Raw genomic sequence first — 19,650 nt, forward strand, 5'->3', positions numbered from 1 at the left:
ATCTCTCGGTCTGTGAGTTCGAGCCCCGCGTCGGGCTCTGGGCTGATGGCTCAGAGCCTGGAGCCTGCTTCCGGTTCTGTGTCTCCCTCTCTCTCTGCCCCTCCCCCGTTCATGCTCTGTCTCTCTCTGTCTTAAAAATAAACGTTAAAAAAAATAAAAGCATCCTTATTATAACATTATTTAACATAAATACCTACAAAGACAAGGCTGTGTGGGCCCCGGCAGATATGTGTCTGCAACATTCCCTTCTTGTCAATGCAGCAGTATCACTGAGATTTTTGCATCTTGTCTTGGAGGATGGTGCTTTGAAAGTTAAGGGTGATACATATTGTTGGTTTCTGACTTGGCCATTCAATCATCTGCTTGCTTTGATCACTTTATAAGTTCTGCCAGGAGCTAACTTCACCATGCTTTCTTGCTAAGAAACAACTGGAAGATACTGGTCACATGCTTGTTTTTTCCCTTCAAAATGTCTCTTTTTCATTGGTCGACACAAGCATGTGGCCCAGTACCTTCCAGTTGCTAGTAAGCAAGAAGGGATGGCAAAGTGAGCTAATTTCTGCACTTCAGGAAACGGAGGCTAGCTGTGGTTGTTGGTCACCACTGTAATGTAAATGATGTCATAAATGAGCATGGGATATGAGGAGCCAAGAGTAAACTATCACACAAAGAATAGAATGACCTTGTGTAGCAATAAATCTCCTTTCCTAATCTCTTGCCAAGATATCGTCCCAACTTGAAGTGAGATCCTGGTACATTTTCACTCTAACAAAGGCCCTGTTTTACTGGAATGAAAGATAAGGTAGATATCTCATTTCTGAAGTTCATCAGGGTAGAAACCAAGTTTCTGTGTGTGTGTGTGTGTGTGTGTGTGTGTGTGTGTGTGTGTACTTGCCATACATTGAGCATTTGAAGGAAACATGGACTGCTCTGTCTACTGTATTACTTATGGATCTTAGATGCCATTAAAAGATGGCATGCCCTCATATTTTGTTATATATAGGATATGCAGTCTCCTACACATACTATATACCCTCATATATTGCTGGTGGGGATGTAAAATGTTGCCTGGAATTTTACATTTTGGAAAAAAGTTCTGCAATTCTTCATAAAGTTAAGGATGGAGCTCCCATATGATCCTGAAATTTCACTCCAAGGTATATCCCGAAAGAATTGGAAACATGTATCCACACAAAAACTTGTACATGCATGTTCAGAGCAGCATTGCTCATATAGCCGAAAAGTATAAACAACCCAAATGTACATCAACTGATGAGTATATAAACAAAATGTTTGATATAATGATATGATCCAGCCTTAGAAAGAAATAAGGTACTGACACCTGAGGGTGTCTAATACCTACAACAACATGGTGGAATTGTGAAAACATTATGCCAAGTGACAGAAGCCAGACACCAATGGTCATACATTGTATGATTCTATTTATATGAAATGTTTGGAATAGGCAAATCCATAGAGATAGAAAGTAGATCAGTGGTTGCAGGGATGGAGAAGAGGAGAATGGGGAATGACCACAGATGAGTGACATCTTCCTTTTGGGATGATGAAAATGTTCTGGAAGAAGATAGTGGTGATGGTTGCAAAACTCTGTGAATATACAAAAAACCACTGAGTTGTATACTTTGAGAGGGTAAATGTCATGGTATGTGAATTATATTTCAATAAAAACCCACATTGGCTAGCTTAAGAAGAAAAAAAAATTTTTTTTGAAGATATTAGTGACTCATTGAAAGTCCAAGAGGGCTAAGAGTGTCAGGTTTGTAGGCTATGTGCCTAGGAACAATAGTCTTATTACCAAGTGGGGGGTTCCATTGCCCTTAGCCTATGTCCAGCAGCCTGTACTTTCAATACTGGGCATAGGATGCCACTAGGTTGCCTGTCCCTACTGCCTCCGAAACAATGTCTCTTCACCATCCTGGATGCCACATGATACCTCCTTCTCTCCACCGTCTTCTGGGTCACAGGCATGCCTCATTGGCCCAGCACAGGCCAGTTGCCTCTACCTTGGCTGAAAGGGAGATTGTGAAAGAGAATTTCTAGCCTTTTCCTTGGGGAGGCAGAATTCCCAAGATGCAAAGTTGCTTAAATATTAGAAGGTTTTTTTTTTTTAAATACCCATCAAAGAGCATGATAAATTTCCAGTGAAGGTGTCTTCTCACTTCAATATTATATAATTTCTACTTTAATGGTGCTTCTTTTATTTAGAAAAATTGGTGGGAACACTTATTCAAATTAATGGATGGGCACCTGGGTGGCTCAGTCAGTTAAACACCCAACTCTTTATCTCAGCTCAGGTCATGATCTCATGGCTTGTGAGACTGAGCCCCACATGAGACTCTGCACCATCAGTGCTTGGGATTCTCTCTCTCCTCTCTTTCTCTCTGCTACGCTTATACATGTGCACGCTCTCATTCCCTCTCTCTCAAATAAATCAACTTGAAAAAAAAGTGGAAAGCTGAGTTATGCAAGAGAACTTTGGGTGGCAAAATGGAGAAAGGAACAATGTAGTGAAGCAAAAGCTATTCATTTTTTCACTTACATATTCAACAAATAGCCATATATTTAAAACTATCTATGAATGTTAGGCTAAGCACAGGAGACACCGATACAAAAGTGAAGATCCAACTCCTGATCTCTTTAGGCGACATGGACAGTCAAGCAAGTATAATGTGACAAGCAAAGTAATTGGATATTAACAGGAACACAGAAGAGGCATAACTATTAGAATAAAACCCCACCTTCCTCTTTTATTAACAAACAGAGCTCACTCTAAGTCCCAGGGAAAGCAAGGGCCATTTTATGGTCAATTGGAAAACCCTCCTCTCCTCCAATCACCATCAAATTTACAGGGCAATAAATCAATCCTAGCAGAAGCTGGCTACATCAACCTAGTCACCTTTGCTCAGTGCTCCTCAAGAACCACCAAGGGATAGACATAGCAAATAAAGGGATACGGCTATGAGGTGAGTACTTTTCTCCATGCATGTGGTGTTTTGAGTAAGTAGTGTTCCTTTTTTATTTTAAATGTCCCTGTCTCCTCTGCAAAATGATCTGAACAACTCACACTTTTCTTTTGGACCTGATATTTTCTTCCTTTTCCAGAGACCATGAGGAGTGGGAATGAGATAGTGCATGAAGTCACAGGCTGACTGGAGAGAGTGTGTGTGTGTGTGTGTGTGTGTGTGTGTGTGTGTGTGTGTAACAGACAGGGAGGGTTGAATCCAAGATGTTCCTCTCTCACTGGGAGAAAACTCTCACTGGGAGCTTCCTTCTGGAAGTTGGCTAAAAGTGCCATGGATTAGAAGTACAATGAATGCATCTCTTTGGGCAGGGAGGGAAATGGTATACAATCATTAAGGTTTTTAATCATAATCTGGATTTTAATTATTCTAAAATTCTGTTTGATAAAAAGTGGCTCTGGGTAGGGAGGGTTTCTGAGTAGGAAAGACTTTCTACCTTTTGGAATCCCCACCTACCCACTTGCTGGCAGGATGGCAGTAGTCCCTAAGGCAGGAAAATGCCTAGGGTTGTCCTCTGAGGATCCTGAACTTCCAGAGCCTGTTCCCCTGGGAGGTGTTGAGCCTGCTCCCCTGGGAGGATTCAGAAGCTGTGGAAGAGGCATGTGCCTTGGGTTTGTAGAGGCTGGGAAGCAAAGTTTCCTCATGGAGAGACACAGTGCTTGGAGAAGGGAAGCTGAGTGACAGATAGAGTGTTTGCTGTGGTAGTGAGTCATGGGCTCTGTGTATAAGAAACAAAGTCATGTACTGTGAGCACATGGGGTGGGTCTCTCAGACTTCTTTCACTGCCTGAAACTTCACCATTGGAGATCCAGCCTCTAGATCTGTAAGCTCTACAGTCCAGGAGACATTGTGGAGAGAGTGAGAACACTCAAGGACTGGTTTAAGAAGCAGAGCCTCAGTGTTTGCCTCAGTTACACCACTAACCATGGTTAGGCACAATTCCTTAACATTGACATAAAATGGGCATCATGTTGCCTGCCTGGTCAACTTCATTGTAGGGGTATCATGGGAATATAATATGATATATATCTTACAGGGATTAGAGTAAACCTTTGAAGAGTTTAGAGGAGAGATACCTAATAGATTTAGGCTAATATGAAAAGATAGTTAATAAACTCCACCTTCAATCCCAAGCCTCAATCCTAACTCCCTGCAACCCGTGGCAAATTATTTGTAGATCCTTGCTCCTTACCTCCATTTCAAAATTAAGGTGTTTTTTTGCTTGTCTTTTTACACATTAACCAAAGCCTGTCTCAATTAAAAAAATGAAGCTATACAGGTATGAAAATACTTACAGAAATGGTCATGGCATTGGGCCAGGGCTGAGAAGAACAGGGTTACAGGGAAATGCAAAGTTAAAAGAGAGGTGAAGTTTAAAAAAAGTAACAAAGTCTGTTCACCTGGATTTATAGATTATTACTACACAGTTGTTGGTTTGGTATAGCTGGAACATAGGGGAGAGAAGAGGCAGGGCGGCGGGCATGGGAGATGTCATGAAGACCTGTGAATACAAAGCTAAAGCATTTATATTTTATTTGGGAAACCACTGAGGACTTGAATAGAGGAAAACTAAATGACCCCATTTGTGCAGAAGAAAGAGCAATCCATCTGCAGAGAGGAAGCAGAGAGCCGGGAGGAAGCTGTGGTCACAGTTCAGGCCAGAAATGATGGCCTGACTAAAGCATTTCCAGTAGGGATGGAGAGGAAGAAATAGATTTGAAAGATATTGGGAAAGGAGTCTGACTGAACTGGTGACTGGCTGGAAGGACTAAAAAAAAAAAAAGAGGAGTCAAAAAATTTACTTAGGTTTTTGACAAAATTGTGATTCTGTTCTTCAAGATATTAATCATGTTAGGAGAGGCCAACTGGGCAGAATTGGCATAGGCTGGGACTGGGGTGTGGGGAGAGATGAGTGCAGGTTTAAGCATGCTGAATTTGGTGAAGTGTGTGGGGCATCCAGGTGAAACATCTAATAGGTGGTTGCACACATGAATCTGAATCTCTGAGCTAGAAATACAGATTACATTGTCCTCTGTCATATGAAGTCATGAGTCGTGGAGCTTGCTAAAGGAGAAAGGATAGTGGACCTATGTTGAAAATGTGGGACATATCAATAGTTAATGAAGCAAGGGACTAAAAGGAAATTGAAGAGGAACCAGAAACATGGGTGAAAACCAAGATTGAATGATAATCAAAAAATCCAACCATGGAGAAATTCAAAGAGGAGGAAGTGTTTGATAGTGCTGGATGTTTAAGAGAGTGCCCATTGTATTCAGCAGCTAAATCCCTGGTGACCTTGACAGGAGGAGTTTCCTTGGAATACAGGAAACAGAAGACATGCCAGTATTATACGAGGAAACTAATACAGGCAGGGTGGAATTATCTTTTTGGAAAGTTATTTGTGGAAGGAAAAAGAAAGTTATGATGGTACCTAGAGAAGAACACAGAATCATCACCAGAGTTTAGGGCGACTTGGGATATACTTTTGAGGGGGAAAGAACACATTCAGAGGGAAAGGTTGATAATTCAAGAAAGAGGAAGGATAATTGGTGGAATAAGATTTTTGAGAAATTCATAGTGTGTGAGATCTATAGGATAGATACAAGGGTTATGCTTAGACAAGAGGATGGAAAACTCTTCCACTGAGAAGAGGGGAAAGGATAAGAATTTATCTAGATGTAGATAATTTTTATAGAAAAGCTTGGGTTGAGAAGCAGGGAGACGAAATAGTTTCTGTAAACTAGTTGTTTTGTTTGTGATGTTGGAGATGATTGGACTGAGAGTAGCAAACAGCATAGGTGACAAAGGTTGGAGCTTGAAAACAAGGATCAATATTTGAAATTTCCCCTAAGAGAAATGAGAGAAAGTGGCAAGATTGTCAGTCAGCATGAAGGTTCAGCATATTTGTCAGATTATGAAGCCAGTGGCATCTACATTGGGCTGAGTGCATAAACCCAGAAGGGGGAAGTTTGGATCAATGGCTTCATTGTATAGATTCAGTTAGCAGATAAGGGAGCAAGGAAGATGTGGGAAATAATAGCTACTGAGGCCTCCATCAGGGAAAGATGGTAGCCAGGTGGGACTAAGAAATTAAGAGGGAAGGGAACACAACAGAAGCCTCAATGTGATCAAAGAATAAGGAAACAGTGTAATGAGAAGGTAAAAGGGCATGAGCTTCTGCCCAGGAAATGGGAAGTACAGGCTAAGAGTTCAGAAGGGGACCAATTCTGAGGGGTGATAAGTTCCAGGGAATAGCCAATATGCAGGGGTAGTAAGAAGCGTAGTGATGGTAAAGAGTCAGCCAAGGAATGACATGGTGAAGGCTGTCATGGAATTGTGAGGCATAGATATAATTTGAGGTTTACTATAATTAGAGCAGAAGAATGAGAGTAACTCCAGAATCTGACTTCATTTTGTAGATGGAGAAATGCACATCCAAATAGCTAAAATACCCATCTGTTGGTATGCAAGCCAGGACAAGAATTGAACTTCTTTGGTTCCCAGTTTATTACACACTCTAATACACCAAATATTTTAAAACATGGGTCTATGCATGATCAACAGGGCTACTGTGAGCCACCAAATTTATATGGGCTTGTGTGCTGTGATCATGCAAACAAGCATTGTGCTGGAGATCAGAATTAGGTTCATTTTTGTTGCAAGAGTCTTAACGGGTTTAGTCACTTCTGAACAATTAAACTCCTTACCATCATGGTATAAGAAGTGGAATAAGATGACTAGAATTCAGGTTTTCTTACTTTTTCCCTCCCTGAGTGTACCCTCTTCTCTACTGCCCAGGATAGGTGTGAGGATCAAAGTGGCATCTAGAAGGGCTTTGTGAGCCACCTTAAACCCTCATCTCTCTCCTCTACTCCATTCCACTCCTCCCTTCCTCCAGTTCTTTATGTCTGATATATTCTTTCCTTGGACAATACTCAATCCCTCTGCAGACAAAAAAGACAGGAGGCTTAGAGGTGTTAGACGCACAGACTAGAGTTCATTGTAAACACTGTAACGGATGGAAACCAATATTCTCTTGATTATATAAAGAGGAATGCTTATAATCAAGTCATCTTGCAAATAAGTTCACATTCTAATCATGATGCCTATCTTTTGGATTGATGGGGTTTGTGGTTTGCTTAAATGCTATTATCTGTGTCCATCTAGATGGCAAGGAATCTGAGTGTGTTGGAAGTCCTTCTGATCATCTTCTTCCTAACTATACTCGCCTTAGATATCTTCTTGATGCTTTTGGTGTTGGGAAATCCTTCAGGTAAGGAAGATGCTTGTTGCTTTGGGGTTGGAAGGATTGGTAAAGAAAGTCCTCTCTGGTTGCCAAAGCCATCATTATATTTCTTCACTCTTCAGCATGGCACCACATTGCATTATTCAAAATCCACATCCACAACTAATTTAAGTCAATTTTCAAAAGACAAGTGTTCTTTTTCTATACCAAATGCTTTAATGATAGTGATGTTCAGGATCTTCTGATGAAACTCTCATTTGATGAAAATTTAACAAGATGCAAAATTAGGCTCATTGGATTTCTGTCCTTCAATCCAGTCATGAAGCCTTCAAAGAGAAAGAACAGTTGAGGTAACAGTGCCCAATCCCATTACATCACGGAAAAGGAAGTTAAGTTACAGGCAACTTGAGGGCTGATTAACTTGGCCTAAATAGATCTATTATAATTAGCTTCCAGCCCATATTCTGATTGAAATAACTATGATTTCTTCATCAATACCTTTGAAACTGTTCTCTCTCACACAGAAGCCTCAAACAGAATGCCCTCTCCTTCATGAACACATGATACTCTAAATAATAAAATAATAGTGTGTAATACACAACCCTATCCCTAATTAAAACAGAATTTGAGGTTTATTTTGCTTGATGAAGTTCACTTTCTAAATGTAGGTTAGGCATGCATTGAAAAGAAATTGTGCTGAGAGCAGAGCCTACCTACTCAATCTCTTTTCACCACTGTCCACAGTAAACATTAGGGCACTTTCTAGGAACAGTTATGTCTTTGAAAGAAGATTTGAAAACCATGGATATAAACTGTTTTTAGCCTATTACTACCTTTTCCCTAGAAAACTTTTTTTGAGTATCAAGTCCCATGATATTACTATCCAATATACATGAATAAGTAGTTTCTCTTAGTTAAAATAAAACTACATCTTCACACCTGCATTTTTACCCTAAATCACACTCTAATTCATGCAGAATAGTTTCATTTTTAACTGTTGTATATATTGGGCTTCTCTCGAGATGCTTTTTGAAGATATGTTTACATGAATTGAAAAGGAGGTTTTTAATTTAATTTTTTTTGTTGTGGTAAGAACACTTACCATGAGGTCTACTCTCTTAATAGATTCTTAAGTGTACGATACAGTATTGTTATTGCATAATGTTGTACATCAGATCTGTAGAACTTATTCATCTTGCCTAACTGAAACTTTATACATGTTGATTAAGAACACCCCATTTCCTCCTCCCCCCAGGCCCTGACACCCATCATTCTATTCTTTGCTTCTGTGAATTTGACTATTTTAGATACCTCCTATAAATGGAATCATACAGCATCTGTCCTTCTGTAACTGGCTTATTTCACTTAGCACAATGTCCTCCAGATTCATCCATGTTGTTGAAAATAACCAGATTTCCTTCTTTACTTTATGCCTGAATAATATTCTGATACACACACACACACACACACACACACCACATTTTATTTATCCATTCATTGGTTGATGGACTCTTGGATTGTTTTCACATCTTGGTTGTTGTGGATAGCACTGCAATAAACATGAGAATGCTAATATCTCTTTGATATTTTTATTTCCATTCTTTTGAATTATTCAATCATGCTGATAGCAGAAGTTGGATTGCTGGATCGTATGGTGGTTCTATTTTTAATTTTTTGAGGACCCTCCATACTGTTTTCCCACAGTGGCTGCACCAGTTTGCATTCCCACCATTAGCATACAGGCATTTCCTATTGCTCCCATTCTCATCAACACTTCTACCTTTTATTTTGTTTTTCAGATTTTATTGTTAAGTAATCTCTACATCCCAAATGGGGCTCAAATTTACAACTCTGAGATCAAGAGTCACATGCTCTACTGACTGAGCCAGCAAGACATCTCTTGTTTTCTTTATAATAGCCATCCTAAGATGTGAAGTGATATGTAATTGTGGTTTTGATTTAAACTTCCCTGATGATTAGTGACATTGAGCATCTTTTCTGTTTGCCATTTGTGTGTCTTTAGAGAAATGCTTATTCTAGTCATTAGCCCATTTTTTAATCAGGTTATTGTTTTTCATTTTGGTTTTACTGTTGTGTTGTAGGAGTTCCTTATGCATTTTAGAATTTTGCCCATTTTCAGATAGAAGGTTTGCCAATATTTTCTCCCATTTCTTATGTTAACTTTTCATTCTGTTGATAGGTTCCTTTGGTATCCAGAAGCTTTTTAGTTTGATGTAGTCCCTCTTGTCCATTTTGGCTTTTGTTGCCTGTGCTTTTGAGATCATATCCATAAAATCATTGCCAAGACCAATCTCATGAAGTGTTTCTCATATGTTTTCTTCTAGGAGTTTTACAGTTTCAAGGGTCTTACTTTTAAGTCTTCAATCCAATTTTAAAATAAATTTTTATTTCATATATATACACACAACTGTAGAGCCATAAAGGTAGGAGAGTTGTTTGAGGTCTTTTTTGAATAGAAACAAAGGCACTAAAGGGTACCTATTATGTCCACTGTTAACTCAAGACTCAAATGCAATTCTGGGTTTTGACTGGCTCATGGAGCCTACTGAACCAGGTCCTACTTCTGATGTTACATTGATGGGTGGGGGAGAGGGGCTCACAAAGGTGATAAAGGCTAAAGGAAGAATAGCCAACGTTGAGTGAGGATCTTTGTTCAAATGGAGATTATAATATCTTCCTGGTTTACCTCACAGATGGCTGAAAGTAAGTGGGAAAAAAAAGCAAAAACAAACAAACAAACAAACAAAAACAAATGTGTGGGACAACAGGGTAGCCACATGTAAAAAAATAATCCTGAATCCCTACCTGACATCACATATGAAAATTAACTTAAAATGGATCAAAATTTGAAACGTAAGAGCCAAGCGTATAAAATTCTAAGAAGAAAACATAGTTATGAATATTTTGATGTTGAGTTAGACAGCAGTGTCTTAGATATGACACCTAAGACATAACAACCAAAGAAAAGATGGGTAAATTTTACTTAAAAAAAAAACAACAACAATTTGTGCTTCAAAAGACACCATCAAGGAAGTAAAAAGACAGCCCACTGGATGGGAAACATATTTGCAAATAACATATCTGATTCTTGTATCCAGATGTATAAAGAAATCTTACAATTCAAAACTTAAAAGAAAAATAATCCAGTTTTTAAAATGAGTGTAGAATTTGGACAGACATTCTTCATAAAAGATCAACAAATGGCCAATATGTCATGAACAGATACTTGTTACCAGTTTTGGGAAAATGTAAGTCAAAATCACATACTCTTCACTCCCAGGAAAATGTCTATAATAACAAGTGTTGAGGATGTGGAGAAATTGGAACCCTCACACACTGCTCGTGGGAAGGTAAAATTTTGGAATTTTAGTCCCTTTGGAAACAAGTTAGGCAGTTCCTCAAAAAGTTAAAAAGAAAGAGCTCAACCATATTACTTAGTAATTCCATTTCCAGATCTATACTATATCTATCTATCTATCTATCTATCTATCTATCTATAATTCAAAACATATGTTCACACAAAAACCTGTATGCAAATGTTCATTGCAGAATTCTGTGTCATAGTCAAAAAGTAAAAAACAGCACAAATGTACATCAACTTTGGAACAGATTTTTTAAAGTGTTATATCCATACAATGGTTATGATTCAGCCATAAAAAAAAAGAAGACTGAATTATTGTTATGTGTTGCAACATAGATGAGCCTTGAGAACATTATGCCAAGTGAAAAAACCAGGCACTAATGACCACATACTTTATGGTTCCATTTATATGAAATGTTCAGAATAGGCAAATCCATGGAGACAGAAAACAGATTAGTGTTTGCCAGAGACTGGGTGAAGAGAGGATGGGAAGTGACCATGAATGGGTATGTGATTTCTTTTTGGATGAAAATGTTCTGGAATTAAATAGTGGTGATTGGCAACACAACTTGGTAAAAAACTGAAAGCAGTTGAATTGTACAGTTTAAAAGGGTGAATTTTATGGCATGTGAATTATATCCAATAACAAGCAACCAAACAAAAAGCAAATGTGTTTAACACTTGTAGGCACAGATAGATACCAACTACTAGTGATCATTGACTAGTGAATTTGGCTGACAAGTCTGTAACTTTGCCTGCAGCCTTTCTGAAATTGTGATTATACTACAAACTTTCAACTTTTTCCTTTAATTCCTATGCAGGTCGTTCATTTGTTCCAGAGTGCCCAGATATCCCCGAATCAGAGAGGATAGACTGTGTTCCTGGGCATGTGGTGACAGAGGTCAGAGAAATATGCTCTCTGCTATTGTTCTACTGGAATCTATCTATCTATCTATCTATCTATCTATCTATCTATCTATCATCTATCTATATCTATCTATCTATCAGTTAAAATGACTTTATTTCTATAGGAGTTTCATTGATAGTAGAACAGTTTGTTCTGTCAACAGGTGGCTGGCATGGTTATTTTTGCTAAAGCATTACTATTCACATGTTGATTAGCTTGTTAAGTGTTCTTGCCTGTTTGAGATGATCAGAAAAAGCCCTTTATAAATGTATATAAATCTGTGGACACTAAAAGGACAGACAGTGATCTTTGAACACATATGTTTTCCTTCTGAACTCCTATCATTCTATTGTATTTCCTCATCTCTAAGTTTTGCATTATATTATATTATTTCTATTCCCATTTTCACAATTTCCCCTATGTGTTATTTTTTTTTCAAATTTATACTTAAATTCTAGTTAATTAACACACAGTGCAATATTGGTTTCTGGAGTGGTATTCAGTGATTCATCGCTTACATACAACACCCAGAACTCATCATAACAAGTGTCCTCCTTAATACCCATCACTCATCTAGCCAATCACCCACCCACCTCTCTCCATCAACCCTCAGTTTGTTCTCTCTCTTTAAGGGTCTCTCATGGTTTTTTTTCCCACTCTCTCTCCCCCCATACGTTCATTTGTTTTGTTTCTTACATTCCATATGAGTGAAATCATGTGGTGTTTGTCTTTCTCTGACTGACTTATTTCACTTAGCATAATACTTACTAGCTCCATCCACATTGCAAATGGCAAGTTTTCATTCTTTTTGATGGTTGAGTAATATTCCATTGTGTATATCCACCACATCTTCTTTATCCATTCATCAGTCTGTGGACATTTGGGCTCTCTCCTTAGCTTGGCTCTTGTTGATAATGATGCTATAAACATCGAGGTGCATCTATTCCTTCGAATCTGTATTTTTGTATCCTTTGGGTAAATACCTAGTAGTGCAATTGCTGGATTGGAGGGTAGTTCTATTTTTAACCTTTTGAGGTACAGCCATACTGTTCTCCAGACTGGCTGTACCAGTTTGCATTTCCACCAACAGTGCAAGAGGGTTCCCCTGTCTCTGCATTGTTGCCAACACCTGCTGTTTGTGTTGTTAATTTTAGCCATTCTGACAGGTGTGAGGTGGTATCTCATTGTGGTTTTGGTTTGTGTTTCCCTGTTGATGAGTGATGGAGAGCATCTTTTCATGTGTCTACTAGCCATCTGGATGTCTTCTTTGAAAAGTGTCTATTCATGTCTTTTGCCAATTTCTTCACTGGATTATTTGTTTTTTGGGTGTTTAGTTTGATACGTTCTTGATACATTTTGGATAATAACCCTTTATCCAATATGTCATTTGCAAATGTCTTCTCCCATTCCGTAGGACACCTTTTAATTTTGCTGATTGTTTCCTTCATTATGCAGAAGCTTTTTATTTTGATCATGTCCCAATAGTTCATGTTTGCTTTTTGTTTTCCTTGCCTTCGGTGACGTGTCTAATAAGAAGTTGCTACGGCCGAGGTCCAAGAAGTTGCTGCCTCTGTTCTCCTCTAGGATTTTGATAGTTTCCTGTCTCACATTTAGGTCTTTTATCCATTTTGAATTTATTTTTGTGTGTGGTGTAAGAAAGTGATCCAGTTTTATTCTTCTGCATGTCACCATCCAGTTTTCCAACACCACTTGTTGAAGAGACTATCTTGTTCTCATTGGTTTTATTTAAAGGAAATAAGTATGGCAAGTGGGAAGAGGATGGTGGTAAAGTGGATTGTAGGCCTATGATTTATTTGGACTTATTTCTTTCTTGCCTTATTTGGATAAACAGCAATACTGTGGAAGTGGGGAAAGGAGGATAGGGTAAAGCGAAGAGGAGGAGGAACTAAGAGAGTGTTGGTTCATGGGGTCTAAAATCCAGAATAGAGGGGGAGTTCCCAGTGTTGCTAAATGTGTCATAAGTGTGACTCCAAGGATAGCCATGGGAAGAGTAAATGTTTGTGGGCTAGACTATGTGTTCCTTGCGAATAGAGGCCATCAAGCACATATGGATGATTGATTCACTTGTAGAACTCAAGTGACTTGTTATAACAAAAGCCCTCTAAAATCATGTATTGGCAACAAATCACCCAAACGAACAGGTGCTAAAAACATAGATTTTTTTTTTATGTTTATGAGTAGCTAACACAAGAATATCAGCTATTTGAACACTGCTTGGTTGTGACTTATGACTTTATCATAAAGGTTGTATATATGTAGATTTTATTCCTTTCCCTCATATTCTACATTCTATATCCCGTAATATCCTATTGGGATATTAATTAGGACTGCATTGAGTTTTGAGTTATATTTAGGCATTTTTTAATGTTTATTTATTTTTGAGAGAGAATGAGACATAGTGCAAGTGGGGAAGGGGCAGAGACAGAGAGGGAGACACAGAATCCAAAGCAGGCTCCAGGCTCTGAGCTGTCAGCACAGAGCCTGATGCAGGGCTCCAGCTCACCAACTGCAAGATCATGACCTGACCCTAAGTCAGACACTCAACTGACTGAGCCATCTAGTGACGCCTATCCCTTTTTTAAAATGTATTTAGGCAATACTGATATCTCAATAATTTTGAATCTTCCCATTCTGAAAACATAGGAAATCTCTCCATTTCAACTCTTTTTTATATATGTATATTTCTTAGCTGGGTTTTATGTTTCCCTTAATATGCATTTTGTTACAGGGATACCTAGGTAGCTCAGTAGGTTGAGCATCTGACTCTTGATTTTGGTTCAGGTCATGATCTCACGGTTTGTGAGATGGAACCCTGCATGGAGGCTGTGCTGTCAGTAAAGAGTCTGCTTGGGATTCTCTCTCTCCCTCTCTCTCTCTGCCCCTCTCCCACTCATTCTCTCTCTCTCTCTCAAAATAAATAAATGTTTTTAAAAATATATGCATTTTATTACATATGCATTATGAGGATTTTCCCCTAAACCTTTCATATGCTTAGTTTCTATTATATATGCAATCCATTAAATTTTCTACCTGGTGCTTCTTTTATTACTAAGATTATTTTACACTTATTACATTTATTTTATTTTATATTTACATGTTTATGTTTTATTATATCAGAATATATTAATTAAATAATTGGCCAACTGAAATTTCCTATTTCTAGATGGTTTCTGTAGTTCTTCTTCTTGAGTTATTAAGTATATATTTGTATCCTAGTTCATCAAATATGTACATGTTTATCTTTCAGTGATATTGCAAAATAGTTTTTCGAAGAATTTGTACCAATTTACAGTCCCTCTAGCAGTAGGTAATAGCAGTTGCTCTGTATCCTAATGTACTCTTGGTGTTCTCTCCTTTTTCTTTGTTTTTCTTAATGTAATTTTAACTTAAAAATTTTAATATTGAAATATAGTTGACACTATGATATGTATGTGATTCCACATTTCTGCACATTACACAATGATGAGTATAGTCACCCTCTGTTACCATACCATGTTATTACAATACTGTTGACTCTGTTCCCTCTGCTTTGTATCTCCCTCATGACTAATGAAGTTATACACCTTTTCATATACTTACTGGCTACATGGACAATCATATTTGTGATGTGTCTTTTCAACTTTTTTAACCAGTTTTTTCTGTTGGACTGTTCATATTTTTCTTGTTGCTTTGTAATCATTTATATATTCTGAGTGTAAATCTTTTATCAGATATATACATTGTAAGTATCTTTTCTTACTCTGTTGTTTGACTTTTAACCGAATGGTGACTTTTGATGAAAAGTAGTTCTTAGCTTTAATAAAATCCACGTTACCAAGTTTTAATATGCATTTTGTATTCTGTTTAAAAATTATTGCCTACTTCAAGGTTAGGAAAATATATTCCTATGTATTCCTCTAAAAGCATTGTTTCATTTATCAAATTTGGATTTTTAATCAGTCTAGAATTGGTTCTTGTGTATGCTATCAGGTAGGAGTCCAGAACATTTTTTTTCTTGAATCTTTAATAGATCCATCACCACTTATTGAAATAACCATCCTTACCCCTCTGCATTGTAGTGGCCCCCACACTGTAAATTATGTGTCTTTACAAGTGAGTATCTATTTCTGGAATATCTGTTTTGTTCCATTGTTAGTTTGTTCTTTTGCCAATACCACACTCCCTTTATTAGTATAGCTTTATAACAGGTCGTGATATGTGATTGTATCGGTCTTCCAAATTGCCTTTATTTTTCTTCAAGATTGCCTGGCTTATTCTTCACCCTTTAGATTTCTAAATACATTTTAGAATCAGTTCAGTCCATTGGTTTTCTTACAAAATCTGCCAGAAATTTTATTCTGTTCACATAAAATGTACAGATTAATTTTGGAAGAATTGTCATACTTTATAAGAGTGAATATTCTAATCTATGATCATGATATATTTTTTCATTTATTGAGATTTTTAATTTTGAAGTTTTTGGTGTAGACGTCCAAAAATTTTTTCCAAGTATTTTCTAACTATATGATGTTTGATATTATTTAAATATTTTTAAACTTTAATTTTCCATTTAGCTGTTGTTGGCACATTGACTTAAAATTGATTTTTTGAATACTAATCTTGTAACCAGAAATCTTCTTAAATTTATTTATTATCCTAGTGTGTTTATAAACACTTTTTAATTTTTCTTAGATAATAATGATACCTGCAACTAATAACCATTAACACTTTTTCCCCAAAATGCATTTCTTCTTCTCCTTGTCTAGTAACACTAAGGATCCTTTTTCCTTCTTGTTTTTCAATATAGTTTGAGATATTTTATCTAAAAGGCAATATGCAACTACAATAAGTTTCAGAGAATGGAACTTTCTGGGGAGTGATTTTAACTAAGCATAAGAAATAACTTTGTGATAAAATATTAACCATGAAGGTGAAATTTATGATTTTGGAAGAAGTTAGCAACACATCATTCATGGAACTTAAGCATCTTTCAGAGGCACTGCTGAAAGAATCCTTATATTAAACGGAAGTTGGATTACATAATTTCCAAGTTGATTCTCAAGTGTTATTAGTCAATAATTTGAGTGGAAAATAGCATAAAAGTCTATTTGGAAGATAACTGGTGAATACTCTTTGGGAAAGTTTGGTGTTAGGAGAAGAAAAGAGAAAGGGAGGCTTGTCACGAGTCAACCACTGTAGACCAGGGAAGAGTTTATGAAGGTCTGTATTACTGTTCGTGGTGGCAGTGGAAATGGAAAAGAAGGAGATGTATCTACGTCAAAGATTTGACCTTTGGTACCTGCAATACTGGGAATGGCTTAAAATTGAAGTAGAGATGTTATGGCAGACTGCATTCAAAAATACTGTATTTACCTGAAGGTATTGGATTTCTTATCTTATTGCTTTTTATACAGGTCTATAGATTCTGGAACAGTTTATGGCAGTGAAACTGACCTTTTGGACTTTACCAACCTCAGTTTCAGAGGTAGCAGAGGCACTGAATGTCTGCCTCGGACTTAGGAGTATCAGTTATCTGGAGGTTATCCAGAACTCACAAACTCTCCACTGATCCCCCTCCAGCTTATGTTGATGGTTATCTGGAGAGGATGGGGCAGCAATATCGACTGTATATATGGAGAATTAGTAGGCACATTTAAGAATATTTTATGGTTATGATGTGATTGCTTTGTTTATAATAGACATGAAACATTGATTTAAGCTGTATTCATGGTGTGGTTTTTCATAGCAATTACATCAGACGTTAGCATCTGAGATACCTTTTCCAAACAAGTAGTGTTGTGACATTATTTTGTTTTTCTTTATCACAAAATTTATACTGGATACATTTCTTTAATAAGAAAGATGGAGACATTATAGTTATGTACAGAGTAAAGAGGGAAAGTCATTCCTTATTCATAATGTTGTCTCTACCTCCAGAGACACTTCCCAGAATCAATAACGTGGTGTGTATCCTTCTCTTGATCTTTCTGTGCTTTTGCATATATTTATGATTATATTTGCATATAAAATTGATTATCAGTACATAAGCAGTACTTTATGAATATATTTTTATATATTATGCTCATATATTAATATCTTTGTTTTGTTTTAACACAAATTATACTATATATATATATATATATATATATATATATATATATATTCTTTTCTAATTTGCTCTCTAAGTTTGGTACCTACCCTGGTGTTGGTTTCTCTCATGTTTGGTGGTTCTCGACTGTCATTTTGTATTTAATTATCTATGACCACCTGCCCTATTTACCTTGGCTCGCACTGAGTATTTGGGAGGGAAGGAAAGGACTGCCAGAGAGAATGTGGGTACTTGTCTCACGATAAGGGGGGCTGGCTTATTCACTGGTGTATTGCCATGGCTTCCAGCTCCTAGCATCTTTCCTAACTCCCTTAACCTATGAACAAATACTTCAGGATGCCCACCAATTAGCCAGAGCTTACCAATAGCTATAAGGAATGTCAGATTGGGCAGCTAAGTGTTCATACTGGAGCTTCCCAATTAATCATCCAAAACTATGCCCCCAGTTCTCTTCTACTTCTCCACATTGACTTGGCTTAGATTAGCCAGTTTTTTTCTCCTCTTGTGTTTTAAGCTATGAATACGTTTTTCCCTAGAGTTGATAAAATCTACTTCCTGTGTCTCTGGTCAGCCATGTTTCATTATAGCTGACTGTTTTGTAGTGGTTTTGCATTCTTTTCTTTCTTTTTTTTGAAATGTTTATTTATTTTTGGGAGAGAAAGAGAGACAGAACATGAGCGGGAGAGGGGCAGAGAGAGGGAGACACTGAATCTGAAGCGGGCTCCAGGTTCTGAGCTGTCAGCACAGAGCCTGACTCGGGCTCAAACTCACGAAGCCTGAGATCACCTGAGCTGAAGATGGATGCTTAACCAGCTGAGCCACCCAGGTGCCCCTGCATTCTTTTCTTAATGATACTTCTGTCACTTCATGTAAATTTAGTTGGGTGAAGAGGTGGATGCCTATGTTTATTTCAACAATTTACCATCTATTTTATTTCTTTATTATAACAAAACCATTTTTATGGAAGTTAATCTTAAAGTTGTGGGACCTATAGAAAAAACATCTCACCAAAGGATAATCGTTTCAAAAATCCATAATCATGGGGCGCCTGGGTGGCGCAGTCGGTTAAGCGTCCGACTTCAGCCAGGTCACGATCTTGCGGTCTGTGAGTTCGAGCCCCGCGTCGGGCTCTGGGCTGATGGCTCAGAGCCTGGAGCCTGTTTCCGATTCTGTATCTCCCTCTCTCTCTGCCCCTCCCCCGTTCATGCTCTGTCTCTCTCTGTCCCAAAAATAAATAAACGTTGAAAAAAAAAATTAAAAAAAAAATCCATAATCAAACCACTCTGAGAAGCCATACGTGGTTTATTTTTACCTTGTGGACATTGTGAATATTTTCATCACCCTCTGTCCTAGTTCTACCTTAATCTCTATTTTCCTTTGCTTTCCTTTTCTTACATCTTAGAAATGCATTTCTTTATGCCATATTGTCAGTCATTTCCATGACTCTTCCTCATGAGAAAGCCTAAGCTGGTTGGTCTGACATGCAGCTCACTTGTGGTATGAGTATTGTGTGCCTCCAGCCTCGTTTCTCTTAGTTAGTGTTCTTGGTACGATGAACTTGTGGTTTTTATGAATCTGTCATACATTGCTGCTTTCTCTGCTTGGAATACTGCTCCACTGTTCACTTATCTAACCCCTCTTGGTGCATTAGGACTGGACTCATCTTTCACCTACCTGGAAGCCCTCCCCATCCCACTTGCAGCCTTCTAGGCTGTGTTCAATGGCTGATGTGTATGTTCCCTCAGCCCCTGGGCACATTCTGTCGAGTACTCCTCTCGTACTGGAATTGTCTGCATTACTACTAGACTATGATGTCAGTTTGCTGAAGGCAAGAACTATGTCTTATTTATATGTATTATCATCTCCTTGTCTGGTAGGTAATAAATCCATATTGGATGGCTGGATAAATGTGTGAATAAAAGAAGAATGAACATATGACTGAATGTAAATTCTTGTCTTAAATTG

The 19,650-nt window shown here is 37.7% G+C and overlaps 1 protein-coding gene across 1 annotated transcript in view; it reads left to right on the forward strand.

Moving 5' to 3' along the window:
- Nucleotides 1-2,335: 2,335 nt before the first annotated feature.
- MGAM2 (maltase-glucoamylase 2 (putative)) overlaps nt 2,336-19,650 on the forward strand; it is an 87,121-nt gene continuing 69,806 nt past the window's right edge. The window contains exons 1-2 of the mRNA XM_047095173.1: nt 2,336-7,314; nt 11,491-11,570. Of these exons, the coding sequence (XP_046951129.1) occupies nt 7,209-7,314; nt 11,491-11,570 (186 nt within the window). The 5' untranslated portion in view covers nt 2,336-7,208. The remainder of the gene's footprint in view (nt 7,315-11,490; nt 11,571-19,650) is intronic.

Source organism: Lynx rufus, unplaced genomic scaffold (assembly GCF_022079265.1).
Source record: "Lynx rufus isolate CCGP_SWC_20201006 ecotype Redwood Valley unplaced genomic scaffold, mLynRuf1.p SCAF_4, whole genome shotgun sequence".
Taxonomy (NCBI): domain Eukaryota; kingdom Metazoa; phylum Chordata; class Mammalia; order Carnivora; family Felidae; genus Lynx; species Lynx rufus.